Source organism: Nannobrachium achirus (genome assembly GCF_963921795.1).
Source record: "Nannobrachium achirus genome assembly, chromosome: 7".
NCBI lineage: Eukaryota > Metazoa > Chordata > Actinopteri > Myctophiformes > Myctophidae > Nannobrachium > Nannobrachium achirus.
In genome coordinates, this window is record NC_137816.1 from 46357297 (window position 1) to 46376414 (window position 19118).

General features: G+C 42.9%; 1 protein-coding gene across 1 annotated transcript in view; it reads right to left on the reverse strand.

The window, feature by feature from the left end:
* The window catches only part of uacab (uveal autoantigen with coiled-coil domains and ankyrin repeats b), a 70706-nt gene that overhangs the window by 23071 nt on the left and 28517 nt on the right, over positions 1-19118 (reverse strand). The window contains exon 2 of the mRNA XM_080729231.1: positions 380-510. Coding sequence (XP_080585357.1) covers positions 380-510 — 131 coding nt within the window. The remainder of the gene's footprint in view (positions 1-379; positions 511-19118) is intronic.

The following is a 19118-nucleotide window of genomic DNA, read 5'->3' on the forward strand; positions in this document are numbered from 1 at the left end:
CAAAATGTACTTAAAAGTACCAAAAGTAATAGTACAATGTTTTGATCCGAGATGTAGTGGAGTAGAAGTAAAAGTGTTGGCAATTGGAAATACTCAAGTACAAATAAATACCTCAAAACTGTACTAAAGGAGTAGTTCACCCCCAAAATGACTTTCTTTCTATTGATTACTCAACCCATGGAGACTTGAGTTCAATAAAAAAAAAAATCATTTTGGAAGTGAACTACTCCTTTAAGTACAGTACTTAACTTAGTTACTTTCCACCACTGGAGGGAGGGACAGATAAATAGACAGAGAGAGAGATTGTGTGTGTGTGTGTGTGTGTGTGTGTGTGTGTGTGTGTGTGTGTGTGTGTGTGTGTGTGTGTGTGGTCACTCACGCGGAGCGTCCCTCCACGTCCAGCTTGGTTGGGACGACGCCCTTCTTGCCGAGCACGGCGGCCACCTTGTCCACCTCGCCGCGCTCCACCGCCTTCATCAGCCGGTCGTCATACTTGTTCCAGTCAGTGTTCTGCACAGGAGGAGGAGGAGACGGTCAACAACATGGGTGTGCAGTGGGAGAAAGCACCGGAAGTGTCCTTTAAATCAGTGCTTCTCAAACTTAGAAACTTGAAGGTCTCCACTTAACTTTGACAGTGTGCAAATGGAACCAGGTTCCATTTGTACACTGTCGAAGTTACAGACTTGTAAGGGTCAATTTAGACCTCCATAAAAGGAACCTAAAGAGTCCCTGAAGTCCACTTTGAGAACCACTGCTTTAAATGTTTTACAAAAACCCGAGAACAGGGTTTGCTGTGATGCATAGTTAAACAAAGACTGCTGAGCGAAGGGGTGTTTTCAGGAGACTTGACACTCAGCCTTTTTTCAGAACATTATCTCCTTTTATCAGATCAATAATGACTCATATATAATGTTCTTAATAACCTCAATAACCTCAAAGACCTACAGTGCATAATATACTAACATTTAGATTCTCTCTCAGATGTATCTCTAACGCAGGCATGAAAGAAACGACAGTGGTACTACTAACTTTCCCTTAACTTCCGTTCCAAGTCAGTTCGTCTCTCCCCCAATAAAGATATCCTTGAGTGCTTGTACAAAAAAAAGCGTGGGAACAGGGAGCTCTTAGTGCAAGAATGCACTTTTGTGTACTTGTGTAGCACACTGACTCTTGAGTTAGGGTCCACAGTCACACAGTGGCCCAGGGTCCACAGTCACACAGTGGCCCAAAATGAAAGGAGTGCACAGTGAAATCTGTGTGGGATAATCTACCTCAGTGTCCACTAAGCGCAGTCAAGCAGCTTTCCCATTCAACCACAACTCCATTGGTCAGTGGCACCTACACTATTCCATAAAACAAGTACTGGCTTACAGTTAAAAACAACATAGAAGAGCATGCTACTCTACACATGCCCCCAGAGGAATACCTAGGAAAGAAACAGTGCAGCGTTGTTCAGTCTCCAAGAAAGAAATACATAAATAAAAGAATGCATCCAAATACACAACTGTTTTCAACAGACTTTTCACAACAGAGGATACCTACAAAGTGCATGGAGGTGCATTTCAGCCAGCGACTCATCTTGGGTGAGTGAAGCTGGTCCTTGCACAGTGTTACTGCAAAGGCTGCCAGGGCTGCGGTTCTCCAAAAAAAAGAAAGGAAAAAAAAGAAAAGAAAAAAAAAGTATATAATAAATATATAAATATGTGTGTGCAAACTCCCTCTAGGAGACGTCACACGATTCACTCAGCCAGTGAGTGCAAAAAAAAACAACTACCAGGAGGGAAGATAAACTGTCAACAGTTTAGACCGCAGTGGGGGTCCTCTGCTGGAAGAGCTCACCCCAGGTCAATCCCTCACCGGAGGACAAGAGGTCGATTTGCCGGGATTTTCTGTGCATTCCCCAGTTGTTGCTCGCGGGCTCTGCCTGTGAGTTCATCACCGCACAGCGGTGTGGTGGTCTTTGGCTTTGACAGAGGGGACGGAGGATAAAGAAAGAGGAGGTGGAGAGGCAGTGTAGGACCAGCCCTGCCAGCCCCGGGTCCAGCCCTGGCCGGCGACTGCAGCTCCTCCTCTGGAGGAAAAAAAATAACCAACAATCAACTCAGCCTGGCTACAGCTCTCTCCACACTCATGTATTCCTCCTTCCCTGTATCCTCCCCTATCAGTCAGCCTTCTAAAAGCCTGCTCACTCTTCTGCCGTGCTTTCCTCACTGCGATGTAGTTTTGATTCGTCTTCCACCAACTCCTCCTCCTCCTCTCTCGTTCTTCAATCGCAGGTAAGTTATTTCCCCCTCCTACTCTCTGCGAGCCGCCAGCTACGTGCTCAGCAGAGCTAAAGTGAAGAGCTCCCTGTCTATCAGTATAGTCTCTCTTGGCGTCTTTGCCTCCAACCAAATGGCAAGGTCAGTCAAGCTCTCTGGGGTAAATATGTGAGCTCTACCCCAGGTTTAAAATATCCCCTCCCTCCCCGGTAAACATCGGCGGTGCAGACAGCCCCGCAGACTGGTTACCTCTTTATTTTTTGACCCTCCAACCTTTCTCCAGTGTCTGATAGGAAGACAGGGGCTAAGAATACATTCTGTGCATGCCTCAAGCGTGAGTAATTGCGTCGGTGTCTATCACCACCGCCAAGCACGAAGCAAGGCCTGCCAAAAGACCTTGCTTACGCTGGCACACCCTCGCCCCCCAACAACACACTCCGCCCGCTCTCCATCTGAAAATATTAAGCTGGGTGGGGGGGATTATGGTTTGCACATTTGAAGTGGTCCTGGCACTGGACCCCCAGCTGGATGCTGTCGGGCCAGAGGCTGCCCGTTGTTAACCCGTCCGTCTAAACTGGGGTGGTGTGGCAGCAGAGCTCCCTGATCCCAGCCGCACGGTAGCAGGATTAGGTGTCAGCCTTTTACAATCAGCTGTCTGAGACGTCAGCCCCCCAAACGCCATCCTCCAATTTATACTTTAGCCGTACGATTGCGTCGCTCACCCCCCCCATAAATAACGTGATTTTAATTGCCACTACGTGATGAACGCGGCAAAAGCCTCGTCGTTCTATTTCCGGGGGGAAGACATCATCGTCTCACACGACTCAGTCACATTTTTTATTAGGTTACAGTATCACAGGATAAGCGAGGAGAAGGCAGAGAGTTGGAGGGAAAGGAGGAGGTTGGAAGGTGGACACGTTTAATTTACAGACTCTGCGTCAGCTCCTTGTGGGCTCGGATTACTGTCCGCTGCCAGGCTGGCGTTAACAGAGCAGTGGTGATATTCACAAACATGCAAAAAGGCCTCCTCCACATGACATGTCATATGAAGAACTGGGTGTCAACTTACTAAAACTGCTCGCCCTCGCATGGAGACAAAGGCACCAAAATGGACCTGGCCACAGGGCGCACTGCACTGTACATCAGTCACGTAAATATCCCATACGGGCGTGTTTGTTTGGATTCATTCTGCTCATGCACCAGTTTAGAATTTGCATTGGGAGTCTTGCCAAGGAGTAAGTAAATAAGTGTTGTCTAGTAGTAGTATCCAGTCAGAACCAAGTTGCTCACTTTTTTAGAACGGGTACACATCATTGTGTTGTATCATTATTTCATGCTTTAACTATTGAAAAATAGCAGATATACAAGCTCACAGCGCGGCACCGAGTGCCGCGCTGCGAGCTTGTAGATCTGCTATTTTTGAAAAATCGTGAAAATTTGAATTTTGATCCGATTCTATAAGTGTCTTTTGAATCCTTCTATGTTTCTATGTCAGCAATCTGGCCAGCCATCGTCAAAGAAAATGTCCTTTTCACTTAACTGGAGCTCAGTTAGTCTGTTCTTGAGAGACTACTATGTCAGTGAGTGGTTCTCAAACCTTTTCATGTGAAGGACCCCCAAAATGAAATGTATTTGGCCACGGACCCCCATCACATAATAGTTCCAGGGACCGCCCAGAAGCATAATTTGAGTTACAAATGTTTGCTTTGAAAATACATATATTCAGATTCAGATTTGCACACATTTTCACGACTTTTTCAAAAATAGCAGATCTACAAGCTCGCAGCGTGGCACTCGGTGCTGCTCGGTGCCGCACACGTTATGTCAATCACGTTTGTTTGCACACTGCCGCCCATTTCGTATTTTTGTCTTAGGAATGTGACAAATACAAAGAAATATTATTGTCTCCATGGTGTGAGTAATCAATAGAAAACTAGAAGCAGTGCTCTTCCGAGCACAGGTCTCCACCAGGCCAGGCGGCCTGTTATAGCGCCACCATGAGGCTGATTTGTCAAGATTTCTTTGAATATTTCAAATCCTTCTAAGGTTTTTTGAAAAACCTATGTTTCTATGTCCGTGGTGCTCAAACTTCTTCATATTAAGGACCCCCAAAATGATATGTATTTGGTCCACAGATGCCCATCTCAAAATATTTAGTTCCAGGGACCTCCCAGAAGCAAAATTTGAGTTACAAACGTTTGCTTAGAAAATACATATATTCAAAGATTTGCACACACTTCCCACAAATAGCAGAGGGCACTCTGTGCCACGCTGTGAGCTCACATATTTGCTATTTTTCAATAGCTAAAGTATAAAATAATTATAAGGTCCCTCCACCTTGGCCCCTAGTAACGCAGTCCCACTTTTCCCCCCCTTGTGACGCCCCTGGCCGCCTGGGCCGGGCCAACACTTTCTACAGACTGTATCTACTTGTTGTGACGCCTCTCAGCCTCCAGCCTGGCCAAGGCTTCTCTAATGTCACCTACAGGGACACGCCAACACGCCAGCCTGCCATCCGAGAGCGGTGGGCAAGTGATGGGAGGCAATAACATAAAGATGTTTGCTGTGAAATGTGAAATGATGAAACCACACACACATCTACAGCATTTGGTCTGCCGACGGTTATATGGCCGATGGATGACAGTGATAGTAGCAGACATCTGTAAAGTCACTCGGATGATGTCATGAGAACTTGGCCTTTGCTATTTTCTATGTTAATATTAACTGCCTATAAAGCGCTTGGCAATACATGTCTACAAAGTGCTTCACATTAAAATCAATTATAAAGTCGGCAAGAGAATGAAAAAATGTAATAAGAAAATAAAACATGACATGTCCTATAAAATCTAAAGTACAGTGAGAAATAAAACATTGAGAGAATCAAACAATAATATCATAAAAAAAATGTGGTTCACAAGATGGTGCATCTTGGGAATGGGCTAAAAATACATATTTAGCCACTTGTACGCATGCCCCCACCCACTGAAAACAAAATCGTTAAAATCGCTAAAACGATAGAAAGCAGTAAATGAAACATTTGAACACTCATCTTTTCTTTTCTCCAATTACAATATAAAATCTAAAAGAAGACACTGATTTTTAGATAGGTCAGTCAAGGTCGGAGCCCTAACAGCAAAGGTCACCCTTTGTCTTCAGCCTTGACACATGAACAACCAGCGGGTTCATGGTAGACTCCAGGACCTCAGACGTTTGAGGTGTGTCTGTGTGGTTTGATTGCGACCGTCAGGGAGCAGTTTACTATGAAAACCTCCACCGGCCGTCCGTCGGTCGGTCGGTCGGTCGGTCGGTCGGTCGGTCACACGTCACACGTCACACCTTTGCCCTGCTCATATCTCCGCATCAGTATATAGGGCGTGTTTGTTTATTGTATGACATCAAGCCACATCATCAGCTGTGGACTCTGTGATGTCATCGTATCGCATCAGTATATAGGGCTTGTTTGTTTATTGTATGACATCACGCCACATCATCAGCTGTGGACTCTGTGATGTCATCGTATCTCCATATATGGCCATCTCCGTATATGGAGATATAAGTCGTCCATGCCCAAGTATGGGCTGGTGAGGTCAGACTTTGTGTGATGCGTAGGTTATCTCCATATATGGAGATTCAACATTCCAGGCAATGCTCTCTTCCCTGGTGAGAATTGCCCCTTTATATAGGGCTTGTTTGTGTATTGTATGACATCACGCCACATCATCAGCTGTGGACTCTGTGATGTCATCGTATCTCCATATATGGCCATCTCCGTATATGGAGATATAAGTCGTCCATGCCCAAGTATGGGCTGGTGAGGTCAGACTTTGTGTGATGCGTAGGTTATCTCCATATATGGAGATTCAACATTCCAGGTGTAACTATGGCTACCCGTATGACGTGAGAGGTGGAGGTTGTGATATTTGTGGAGATAAGCGACCAACGGTCGCTTATCTCCCGATTAGGGAGTCTTACTGGTAGTTGGAACTCTTTGCAGTGTCTACAGGACAGAACAACCTGATGAAATAATGAATAGTAGTGGTGTCTCAAGACAAAACTTGACAAAAGGGGGTTTTGTGTTTTGCTTGCGTGTATGAGAGAGATATGAGAGCACCTAGTGTTACAGCATATGGACTACTTCTGCAAGAGAGGTGACGTCATGCTGCTCCCAGGTGAACCCTGGAGTGGTTCATTTAACCCATTGACTGCATCTGACGAGTTATTGTTTCATTTCATTTCATTTAATTAATAATCGCGATGGTGCACATTTGCTGTAAAAGAATCGGATCCGGTTTTCAACAGGAATCCGACAGGATGTACATTTTTGCAGGACTGCCTGCAAATTCCCCATTATACTAAGAAGGAAATTAAATAAGTGACTGTCAATGATGACATGGACTACCAAAGAAATTATAATATATATCCCAACTGTAGCCTCTATAATTTCTCTGGGTGTCCACATTGACAGCCACCAGTACATGAGTGACTGTAAATAAAGTAAAAGTCCAATAAAACGTTTTTTTGCACACCTTGATATGGAAATGTTCAGAAATGTTTGTCATGTTTTATTCAAGAAAGAAATGTTTGTAAGCGGCCCAAGTAATAAATAAATATTTCACCAATTGAGCTCTTTGACTGCCAACAGACCTGTATCGCTTTTCATACTAAAAATCACACCCGTGTGAAGTGGAGCTGTGTGTGTGTGTGTGTGTGTGTGTGTGTGTGTGTGTGTGTAGATCATGTGTACCGATTTTTGTGACATTTGAAGAAAATATGTTGGAAAAGGAGCAAAAAGTGTGTTTTGGAGAAAATTCAAGATGGCGGAAAATCTATCCTGGCGCAAATGGGCGTGGCCTATATGGGGAGATGCGTCTTGACCCAAGGAATCCAGGGAAAAAATAATTTTAATTTTCCGATCTACGGTTCAAGAGTTACGGGGCAAAACGTAAAGTGGGCCGTTATAGCGCCACCATGAGGCCGAGTGATGTAATTATTTTTCGATTCATTCTTAAAATCATTATGAATCTCCTCTCCGAGGTTTGAAACTGTAGCTCCTATGGTTTACGAGAGAAAAATACTTGAAAGTGATTTCTTGCATTGTCCCATTATAAGTCAATGGGGACAATTAAGCGTCGTTTTTTGCCGATTACGTCGGCATGGTAAGGCGGATCGGAACGAAAGGTAATAGAACACCATTCCCGGCCGAGCCGCACATTTTGATGTATATATTGCGCGAGTGGCGTAAATGGTGCGGCACTAGTTACGCGCCGAAGTCAGGCTACATACACACAGACACACAGACAGACCCACACAGCCACGTATAGGGAGCTGCACACAGCTCCAAAAAGAAGTAATTCTAGCCTGTGAAAAAGGCCCCGGCAGTGATGCCAAAGAGTGTTTGCATCTTCTCCACACTTAATCTGCAAAGGCTCTGTAGTGATGTGACTCCAGTCTGTCTGAATGATTTATTGGAGCAATATCCCCCATTAGAAAACAGTAAAACACCAGCCAGCCACCACCATTATGGTAGCAGCTCAAATAGCAGCAACAGAGCCATGGAGAGTTCTAGAATCTAGAACACCGTTTCCCAAACAGTGGGTCGGGGACACATCTTTGGGTCGGGGAGACGGGGTCGAATTTTTATGGGCCCTGCGCCGTGTTGTGAGCTTGTAGATCTGCTAGTTACACTAGTTTGGATCCAGGGCAAATGTCTATTTTCTCTTTAGGGTCTTGAGCTGAAAGGTTTGGCAACCAATGATTCTAGAACACTCTGCCAACTGCTCTGCCAGGAAGGGTTTCTCCTCTAGGCCATTAAGTAAAAACAATTGAACTCCAAGTGTGTGTGCGCGTGACGTGCGTGTATGTGTATGTGTGTGTGTGTGTGTGTGTGTGTGTGTGTGTGTGTGTGTGTGTGTGTGTGTGTGTGTGTGTGTGTGTGACTGTGTGTGTGTGTGTGTGACTGTGTGTGCGCACGTTTGCGTGTGTGTAGGGTATCCTGTCAATGATTGTCAAGCAAAAGAACTTATCATTTCGGTCACATCGATGAAAGAGCTCAGAAGTGACTCATTGATATAATATATATAGTATGTATAGAAAAAGTGATTTGGGCTCTTATATCCCTTTAACGTCATTTACTTGTAATATCAAAAGTACTCTGTAAAATGACCTAAGGGGAGCGTTCAAGGTTTGTATGGAACATAAACAACTTCCTTGTCACTCTTGTGGTGGCAGGGACAAAAGACCCAAGCGTACAAGTGTGTGCAAAATGCATTTCTGCTAGTGGGCATGTGGGAGGATGCACAATATACCACACAGCAGGTATTGGCAGAGAGAGTGAATACAGGGGTGTAGCACCAAATTCTGGGCCCTGGGTACAAGGATTCACTCACATTTTGTGCTTTAACTATGGAAAAATAGTAGATCTACAAGCTCGCAGCGCGGCACTTGTAGATCTGCTATTTTTTAAGGAAAAAACTTGAAAAATGTGTGCAAGTCTTTGAATATTTCAAATCCTTCTAAGGTTTTTTGAAAAACCTATGTTTCTATGTCAGTGGTGCTCAAACTTTTTCATGTGAAGGACCCCCACAATGATATGTATTTGGCCACGGACCCTCATCTTAAAATATTTAGTTCCAGGGACCGCCCAGAAGCAACATTTGAGTTACAAATGTTCGCTTAAAAAGATTTGCACACATTTTCATGACTTTTCAAAAACACTGAGTGCCGCGCTGTAGATCTGCTATTTAAGCATAAAATAGGCCCCTCCACCTTGGGCCCTGGTAACTCAGGCCCACTTCCCCCCCCCCCCTTATGACGCCCCTGAGTGAATATATAAAATGTAAAGCAAAAGAGTGGATGTGTGAGAACTTAGAAGATCGATGGGAGAAGGGAAAGTTAGCAGTAACCTCAGACAGGAGCACAGTGTGTGTTGCTATGGGACAGACAGACCGATGCCTCCCTCCCTCCCCTCAGAGCAGAGCATGCCAAGTTGATGGTTCAGGCCAAGTGTTCAGGGCAAGAAAGAGACGTGCTGGTGTTGGTATGCAGGCTAGACAGTTAGACCACACATGGGCAACATACAGCCCCAGGGCCTGCTATGTGTGGACCATCTCAATCCAGCAAGCCACCTCTTCCATGGGAAACAAAATGACCACCCCAATAATAATGATCTAATTCAGTGTTTCTCAAACTTTTACATTTCAAGGTCTCCCCTTCATTTGGTTCCATTCGTACACTGTCAGGGTTACAGACTTGTTTGGGTTCATTTAGACCCCCCTAAAGGAGCCTACAGAGTCCCTGGAATCAACTTAGAGAACCACTGATCTAATTGATAAAAGGCATTATGTTAACAGTTCCCAAAGGCAAATTAATGTGACTTGATTGTAACTTTAATGTTAATTGATTGTAACCTTTGTGAGTACATAAATAAAAACTTCTAACCAATCAACCAATCCACATGCAGCTGTTAAAAAAATGCAACATTTTGTAACAAGTGAATATATGGCAGATTTAACATCAGCAATTTCAACTAAGTTTCAATTAAATTGTCTAATAACGCTTCGCTCACTTCATTCAAGTCAGTATGGCTCTCTGGGGGGAAAAAAAGGAACTGCTGCCCACAGCCCCCCCCCCCCCTGCAGTAAACACTAGAGAAACGTCCTTACTGTCATCTCAACATATTTCAACTTCCTTTTCGTAAATGTATTCATACAAGAAGTGTACGCACAAAAGTAGTGAAAATGCAGATCTACAAGCTCACAACTATTGTAAAATAATAAGAAAGGAAGGGTTTTGGACATGGAAGGTTTACACCCGACAGCAACAATATCTGGATGGCTGCTAAAGGAAGGACCATTCATTCCCACTGGGCAGAGAGCTGGCTTCAACCAATGGGGGACCCCTCAGATGTGCAGCCACGCCCCCTGGTGGATAGAGACTGAAAAAGTATCAAGCCACCTAACCTACTTTCATCCTGGGGTCAAAGCAGGAAGAATGGGTCTCTAGTCTCTACACACTGTAATTCCCATAAGATAGGGTTGGGTAATGTAATATAATAAACAGTATAATATTGGGTTCATATCTTGATAAGAGATTGCGTATTGTTTGGATATCATAATTCAATGTGATATGGCATTATACTAAGTGTTGTCTTTTCCTGTTTGCAAAGGCTACATTACAGTAGTATGATGCTTTATGAACTGCTCCAAGTTAACTGTTCTTTTATTACCCACCCACTGGGCCAGATAAACAATTAAAAAAAATATCTGTCACAGATATTCTTTATCTGTATCTTTACCATCCACTTTAATGGAGACAGATATTTTTTATCTGTTTATCTGGCCCAGTGGGAATGGGCCTTTACTGATTAATTATTTACCAAAAATGTCATTGGATATATATTTTGTGAAAGTGCCAATAGTCATGCCCACAATAGTCACAATATCAATAGAGGTATTTGATAAAAGTTATTGTGATATTTAATTTTGTCATAAATCACCTTATGGCTCGACCCTATACAGTAAGGGTTTGCAATAAATAACACAAGACTGATAGCAAATCTATGGGGAAATCCAACAGCACATTTTCTTTTTGTCACTGGGGTGACTCAAATGTGTCCAGTCAAATACCCCAACAGATGGCTGATTATCACAGATCTGATTTTTGATACATGAGAAGAGTCTGAGTTCATTATTGACTAATTAGTGCCTTTAGGAGCGAGTCTTAACAGCGAGGCCCCTGAAGGCAAATGGACATGTGGTTGTTCCAGTGGTGTAAAGTAACCAAGTACATTTACTTATGTACTGTACTTAAGTACAATTTTGAGTTATTTACAATACTTGAATATTTCCAATTTCCAATACTTTTACTTCTACTCCACAGCATTTTGGATCCAAATATTGTATTTTTACTCCACTACATTGATTTTATGAAAACTTTTAGTTACTTCAGCCCTACTGTATATACATTTCGGCCATTTGAAAATAGCCGATCTACAAGCTCACAATGCGCATTGTGAGCTTGTAGATCTGCTATTTTCAAAAGATTTGTATACATTTTAAAATTTGTAATGGGACATTCTGCATGATGAGTACTTTTTGGTACTTTAAGTACATTTTGATGGCAATACCTTTGTACTTTTACACTTTTACTCAAGTCCATTTTGAATTACGGACTTGTAACAGAGTATTTCTACATTGTGGTATTGATATTTTTTACTTGAGTAAAGAATGTGAGTACTTTTTTCCCCACCACTGGACATTGGGTTGTTCCCTGACGATTCCATTCCCAAGATATCCTGGCTCTCGGAGCCCAAAGAGCCCAAATGGAGCCTTGTCTAGCCAGCTGCTGACTGAGCCCCCCTCTTTTAGGTGACCCCTGACCCAGAGGGCAACACTTTTCCTTGCTATTTTCCTCTACTTCCGACAGTCACCATTAGGGCAGGGGATCGGCTTTCTGAAGTGGCCCCCATGCAGGCGACCTTTGCCCCTTCCAACTGCCCCACGGCATAATAAGTGGCATTATTGAGTGGCATTATCTGGTGCAGGGGTTTTCAACATTTTCAGGCTAAGGACCCCTTAGCTGAGAGAGAGAGAGAAATGAAGCAGGGACCCCCACAAACCACAGATTACATATAGTTTCATCGTTTGAGGGCACAATCATCAATGTATTTTGGATTCATGTCAATGTGTTTTCAGATGTGTTTTCAAATGTGTTTTTAACCACTTGAACTGTCAATACTTAATAAACTTGACCTTTCACTCTGTACTTAGTCTGATCTTTTTCTCCTCTATTTTCTCCTCTACAGTCTACACCCAACCTCTTTGCCGAAAATAGCCGATCTACAAGCTCACAACACCTCGCAGCGAGGTGTTGTGAGCTTGTAGATCTACTATTTTTGTGTGAGCTTGTAGATCTGCTATTTTTGGCTAAAGTTATCAGAATATGGACGCTAGGGTTCAAGTGGTTAATATAAAAAAGGAGAAAAAAAATGTTTCTATCACACAACGATTTGGAGGACCCCCTGTGGTAACTCTGAGGACCCCCTAGGGGTCCCAGACCCCCTGTAGAAGACCCCTGGATCTAGTGTTTTTCTGGTAAAGAGTGCTTTCCTAAAGACAAGACAGAGTCTAACAACGTGTGACTCCCATCATGAGTATCTCGTGATTCATTCATGTGGCCAGTCTGTTGTCTTGCTTTTTAAGTGAAATTGGAAACTCTTTAAAAGAGGGTATTTTATCAGACACTCCCTTTCTATACGTATAAACCCCTCGTAACTTCAGACTCCATGTTATCCATTTTTTACTTATTGAAAGCAGGTTGTGGTGACTGATATTGTCATTCTAATTTTTGTAAAACAAAAATAATAATACTTTTTTATATTCATCTTTTTCTTTTCTTTTTTTGAGCGGTGGTCACACCGTCTCCTATACGTGGCTGTGTGTGTATGCGTCCGTCCGGCCGTCCGTGTATGTAGCCTCAAGCCTGCAGTACCTTTTCTGACCACACATGTTAAGGGAGGGGCGCTGTTCTCACACACACACACACACACACACACACACACACACACACACACACACACACACACACACACACACACACACACACACACACACACACACACACACACACACACACACACACACACACACACACACACACACACACACACACACACACACACACACACACACACACACACGGGAGAAGGGTGGGTCAGCATGTGTGGTCAAGTATTATTATTATTATTAACAAACTGAATGTTTTAGGGTCAAATAAATTAGAGTGTGTGAAGAAACTACAGCATTGTAAAGCACACTAACCCCGCTGCACCCACCCAGTAGTGCTGTTGCACAGCCTCCACGACCACCGCTCAGTTCACACGGGTGTGATTTTTAAGTAATTGTAAAAACAAAGCCTCCTCGTGAATTAGGACAATTTCAGTCACCAGAACCAAGACGTGTTTTTTCAATAAATGATTTATTTTTTAACCTTTAACCAGTATAAAACCACATTGAGACTTTTAATCAAGGACATTAATTAAAAAAAGAATATTTGTTTAATTAATGTCCTTGATTAACTCAGTTACTATACTATTGTTATATTATACCATTATTTACTATAATAAAATTACATATTTTAAAAACATACAAGAAAACATACTGGCAGTGATCGGTCAAGAGGTGTGAAAGATCACACACACACACACACACACACACACACACACACACACACACACACACACACACACACACACACACACACACACACACACACACACACACACACACACACACACACACACACACACACACAGAGAGAGAGAGACCCTAGACGGCTAGACTCTTAAGGCCACTCTTAACCGCACAGATTCGTCGACGATTCGGCGGCGGAAGGCTCCGGATAGCGTCGGTTGCCGAACGGGAGCTCATCGTCAGGTTTTCGGCAGCGGGTCGGGAGCGTTATCGACCGAGAACTGGGAAACTGGACTTGCTCGGTTTTGTTGAGTCGGTCCCTTGCCCGACGGCAGTGAAATGAGCCAACGAGAGCGGATAAAATAAAAAAGACAACACACAATCCGCTGGTAGCTATCTGTTTGGCATACATACTGTTTCCACACAGTCACAGAGGACACCGAGACAACACACTAAACACAACAGAATAAAGTGGGCTAGTAATAGTGCAGCAGCTGCCCGTGTTGTTGTTGTTTTTTTCTTCTCCTCTGCACGGAGAACAGTCACGTACAGAGTGCCTCCGTGCCTACTAGTGGTTAGATTACCTCCTCTTTCAGCTGTGAAAAGCTGGATGTGTGCTTCAGCGTATGACGGTGCGTGTCGAGCATAGCAGACATACAAGCTCACAACGCTTCAAGTTCCGACATGTTGTGAGCTTGTAGCTCTGATATTTTCAATGCGCGACGTCACACCATCGTATCGTATGACAAAATAATACAACTGCACACACAGCAGCGGAGGCAGAACGCTGAAGCAGCAACAAGCTGTTGTGAAAGTGTCAGATCATGATACAATTTTAAAGGATTATGATTGGTTTTAAAGGTTGTTCTACTTTATCCAAATAATAATATAAATAATAGGCTTAATAACAGCATTTTCCGACAGCGACGGCATGCAGGGACGATCAACTATGGAGTGAAAATAGCCTTTCAGACTACTGCCACCTCCTGGTTTGGAATGGTATTGCATGCGATCTCCCCGCGCATGCGCACAATTGCGTACAGTAAGTACAGTCGGCATACAGTCGGCAGACAAAGTTCTGTGCAGTTCTTTGCAGTCCTTTGCAAGTTCTTTGCAGTTCTTTGCAGTCCTTTGCAAGTTCTTTGCAGTCCTTTGCAGACTTTTTGGTGTGGAGAGGCCTTTACAGGGCATACACATGTATTGAAGGGGATACAATGGAACCAGATAAAATTGATAAAAAGATACATTATTGTTAAATGCAATGTTTGTACAATGACAATCTGTCTGGTATAGCCTACACACAAGGACAAGGACACAGTGTAGATGATAAGGCCTGGGCCCATTGCTATAGAATGACAGTCTTTAGTTGTTGGTCACACAACTACTTTGCCGAACAAAAATATGAAGACGAATATGGTAAATAAAGTCAAACAGATCAATTTCAGAAACAAAGAAAATGTCACTGTACCGTGAACTGTGTGTGTGTGTGTGTGTGTGTGTGTGTGTGTGTGTGTGTGTGTGTGTGTGTGTGTGTGAGCAATCATTCCTTTTAATCCTGCTCTCCCTAAAAACAGACTTGCATCAGGGTCAAAAACTGGAGTGCCCAGACCCAGAGGGAAAAAAGAAGTCATCACTTTTCAAAACAATTCTTGAGCTAAAATGTTTGGGATTTTTGTGAAGGCATAGTGATGACCTAACGTCCACTCTCTGACCTATTAACGAGGTTAGGAAAATACCCTTCGCCCCGCGATGACAGCAGCCTCACTCACACATTTTAATAGCTTTGATTGAAATAACACTGTTCCTTGACTGGAGTATTAAAAACAAGCCAAGGTTATTGGTTTTGGCTGTAGATGGCCACCGGTATGACTGGTATTATTTCAGCTGGCCTGATAATAAAGTGATAGAGGCTCATAGAAACGAGGGCAGAGAGAGAGAGAGAGCGAGAGCGAGCGAGAGAGAACAGTGGCCCCACAGGCTGTTTTCCAACCAGCCAGTGGGGGGCCAGAGAAAGTCACCATGCAGGAAAGCTAAAGTAACATCTAGATAGATACCGTTCTAAATAGTATACGGATTTAATCGAGTGCAGCGTTGCGAGCTTGTAGATCTGCAGTTTTTGAAAAATATTTGCAAATCTTTGAATATATAGTTTTCAAAGCAAACTTCTGTAACTCAAATCTCTGCTTCTGGGGGGTCCCTAGGACACCATATTTTGAGATGGGGGTCCACGGCCAAATCATATTTTGAGATGGGGGTCCGCGGGCCAAATACAATTTTGGAGGTCATTGATATGAAAATGTTTGAGAACCACCGATTTAAAAGAAGGATTTAGAAGACATTTATACAGTAGAATCGGGTCAAACTATTCATATGTGAGCTTGTATATCTACTAGTTTCAATAGTTAAAGCATAAAATAATGGTTAAAATGCAAATATGTGGGGGTTTCATTCCATGACTCGTGAAAATATACCTAGAGTACTGTATGCAGGAGGACCCTGGAAAGTGGGGTCCCTCTTCAAGTCTTCAATTTGAAAAGAGAAAACGTTTGTGAAAAAGAAAAGGCAGACAATTTCGCGTTGTGGACTTTTCAGTGCCACTGCTTGATCCTTATAATGCCATGTTACCTACTGCTGAGGGCAAGAGTGCACAAACAGCATTATAGAAGCTTAAACAGATGGCACGCAGTGATATTTAGATCCCAAACCACATAATGAAGTTATTATAGAAAACAAAGTAACACCCAACCATGCCTTCCATTTTCCATGCCCATATTTAGTGAAACAAGAAGCTGTGAGGGCATGCTGGCACTTGGACACACTAAATGCTGGGGATGGTGCATGTTTTGGCCAATGTCAGCAAAGGCATCATGTAAGAACACATGCTGCAAAAGGGCAAGGAATGTGAGCAGAGGTGTGGCTTGAGACAATTGAAACCCTGTGTACCGACTGTCCACACGCTGCCTTTGATGTTAAATAATATGATTTATGATTATGAACCCAAGCCTAGGTTTTCAGGTGGGATATCTGGGTCAATGATTACACCAAGGTTACACAATAGCTACATAATCTATGATAAACATCTAGTGGTGATAAGACATTCATATTCACTATTCTCACTATATAAGACTGCAGTTGTTACATTTAACATAATAAACATGAATTGTGGTCACAATAAAATAAGCTACTTCATAAGTAGGGCTGTCACGATATGACATTTTACATGACGATTAATTGTCACTCAAATAATTGGCGATTAACGATTTAATTGTGTTTTTGTCATTGACAATTACATTTCTGTTTGGCTTTTAGGCTTTGAAGTTGCACATGGCAGATATGACACAAAACCTAAATACACAAAGAAATTACTGACATATTTGACAACTTACTACTTAAAAAATGACATTGATAGTGGAAATAGCCGATCTACAAGCTCACAACGCGTCGCGATGCGACGCGTTGTGAGCTTGTAGATCTGCTATTTCCACTATTTCTGACATTATTCAACATTCACGATTATGACGATTATGACAAAATAATTGCGATGATGTCAAATAATCACGATTAGACGATTATGTAATAATTGTGACAGCCCTATTCATAAGTAGGAAATAAGGAAGCCAACAGATTCCAGGCATCGACGCAACTACATTCCAATGAGGATACGAATAAAGTACAAGCAGTAACATGTCTTCTTCTAAACCAGACAAACTAAACACTCCGGAACAATGCAGGCAGCACAATATTCATTGGTCACATCAGCCGCAGGTTACGTAGGAAATGTAAGATGTTTTCTTAGCTTACATACATCTGTATGATGTATGACAGCCCAACAAGCATCCATGTTTTGTTGCAAATGGTACAGTTTATTTCACAAATCTAGGTCTTAACTAGAACTGCACTCTGTCGAGGTGCCAACTTGCACCTCGTGAGCACCGTAAGGTGTGCTCACCACTGACATCACCAGTGACATCACCACTGGCATCACCAGGAATGCTGGTCCCTCATTTGCTGTTAATGATGACGTTGCCAGAAATGCTGGTCCCTGATTGGGCTACGGGCTTAAACAGACACCGACATACGCAGCACTTGCATGCTCTGCTGGCGAAAGTAATGAAAGCTCAGTCAGTAAATGACTCCTCGTCTCCATTTTTCTTTCATCCATCCAATGGAGGCCGGGCAACACATAGCACCTCCGATCACATTTGATGCATTTAAAACAGATTAACAACCATTAGGTAATTCAGAGACCTCCTCCACCTCCATATTTCTGTTAACGTGATGTCGTGATTGTCATGATAATGACAATATTGTTAGATTCCTACTAATCACCACATACCAGTCCCTTCCTGCTACAGTAGCTCTTCCATAGAGCTCTCACAGCTCTGCATGGGGCCCTGATGACCACCTCATTGTTGACTCTACTTGTGCGTTCTGTTCGTGAACGGCTGAAGGCATTAGCGGAATAAGCTAGAACCTCTTAATGTAAAGGGTATAAAGGCTACAGACCCATGGAATTAGTAGAATGATCCCTGTATCCCCTCCTCTACGTTTTTGTTTTCTTTTTCCCCCCCCCATGTCACTTCCTATCCCCCACTCTGCTCTCCTACCCAACAACCCCGTTATCTCTCTCCCTCTCTAAAGCATAATACAGGGATCTTCAACAGGGGGTCCAGGACCCCTAGGGGTTTGTGTAATAGGAACTTGTTTTTCCCCCTTTCTTATATTAACCACTTGAACCATACTGTCCATATTCTGAGAACTTTAGCCAAAAATAGCAGACCTACAAGCTCACAACGCTGTGAGCTTGTAGATCGGCTATTTTCGGCAAAGAGCTTTGGAGGGGGAAAAGAGCAGACTAAGTACAGTGAAAGGTCAAGTTTATTAAGTATTGACCGTTCAAGTGGTTAAATATCTGAAAACACACATTAACATGAATCCAAAATACTCTGTTGATTGTGCTGTCAAACAATGAAACTATATCTATGAACAGATTGTGGGGGTTCCTGCTTCATCTCTCTCACCACTAAGGGGTCCTTGGCCTGAAAACGTTGAAGACCCCTGGCATAATACATTATGCATTTCTCTGAAATAAATCAACTAAAATCTATTTAAATCCGAGGCGAGAAGGACTCTACTCTATTGAATCAATTGTTAAATCTGGATGCATTCTATTGGTTGCTGCTAAGTCTGGGTCAAAGTAATACAATAAAAAAGTAAGGACAAAATATAACTCCACATACTTTGCATATTTTCTGTGAACCACACACACACACACACACACACACACACACACACACACACACACACACACACACACACACACACACACACACACACACACACACACACACACACACACACACACACACACACACACACACACACACACACACACATTATATCCCTGATGTAGTGTTGTTAGGGAGACGTGGTGGTGTGAGTAGGAAGTCGATCGTACCATATACAGTCGTGGCTAAAAGTATTGTTATCCTTGCGTAAAAAAGAAAAGAAAACAACACACAATCGTCTAGATCAGTGTTTCTCAATCACTGTGCCTGGGGACCTTTGGTGTGCCCCTGAGAAGGGTCAAGTGTGCCCCTTGAAAGTGCTTGAAAGCCAGTATTGTATTTATCATTTTAAAAATGATTTAAACTAGTGAAAACAGCCG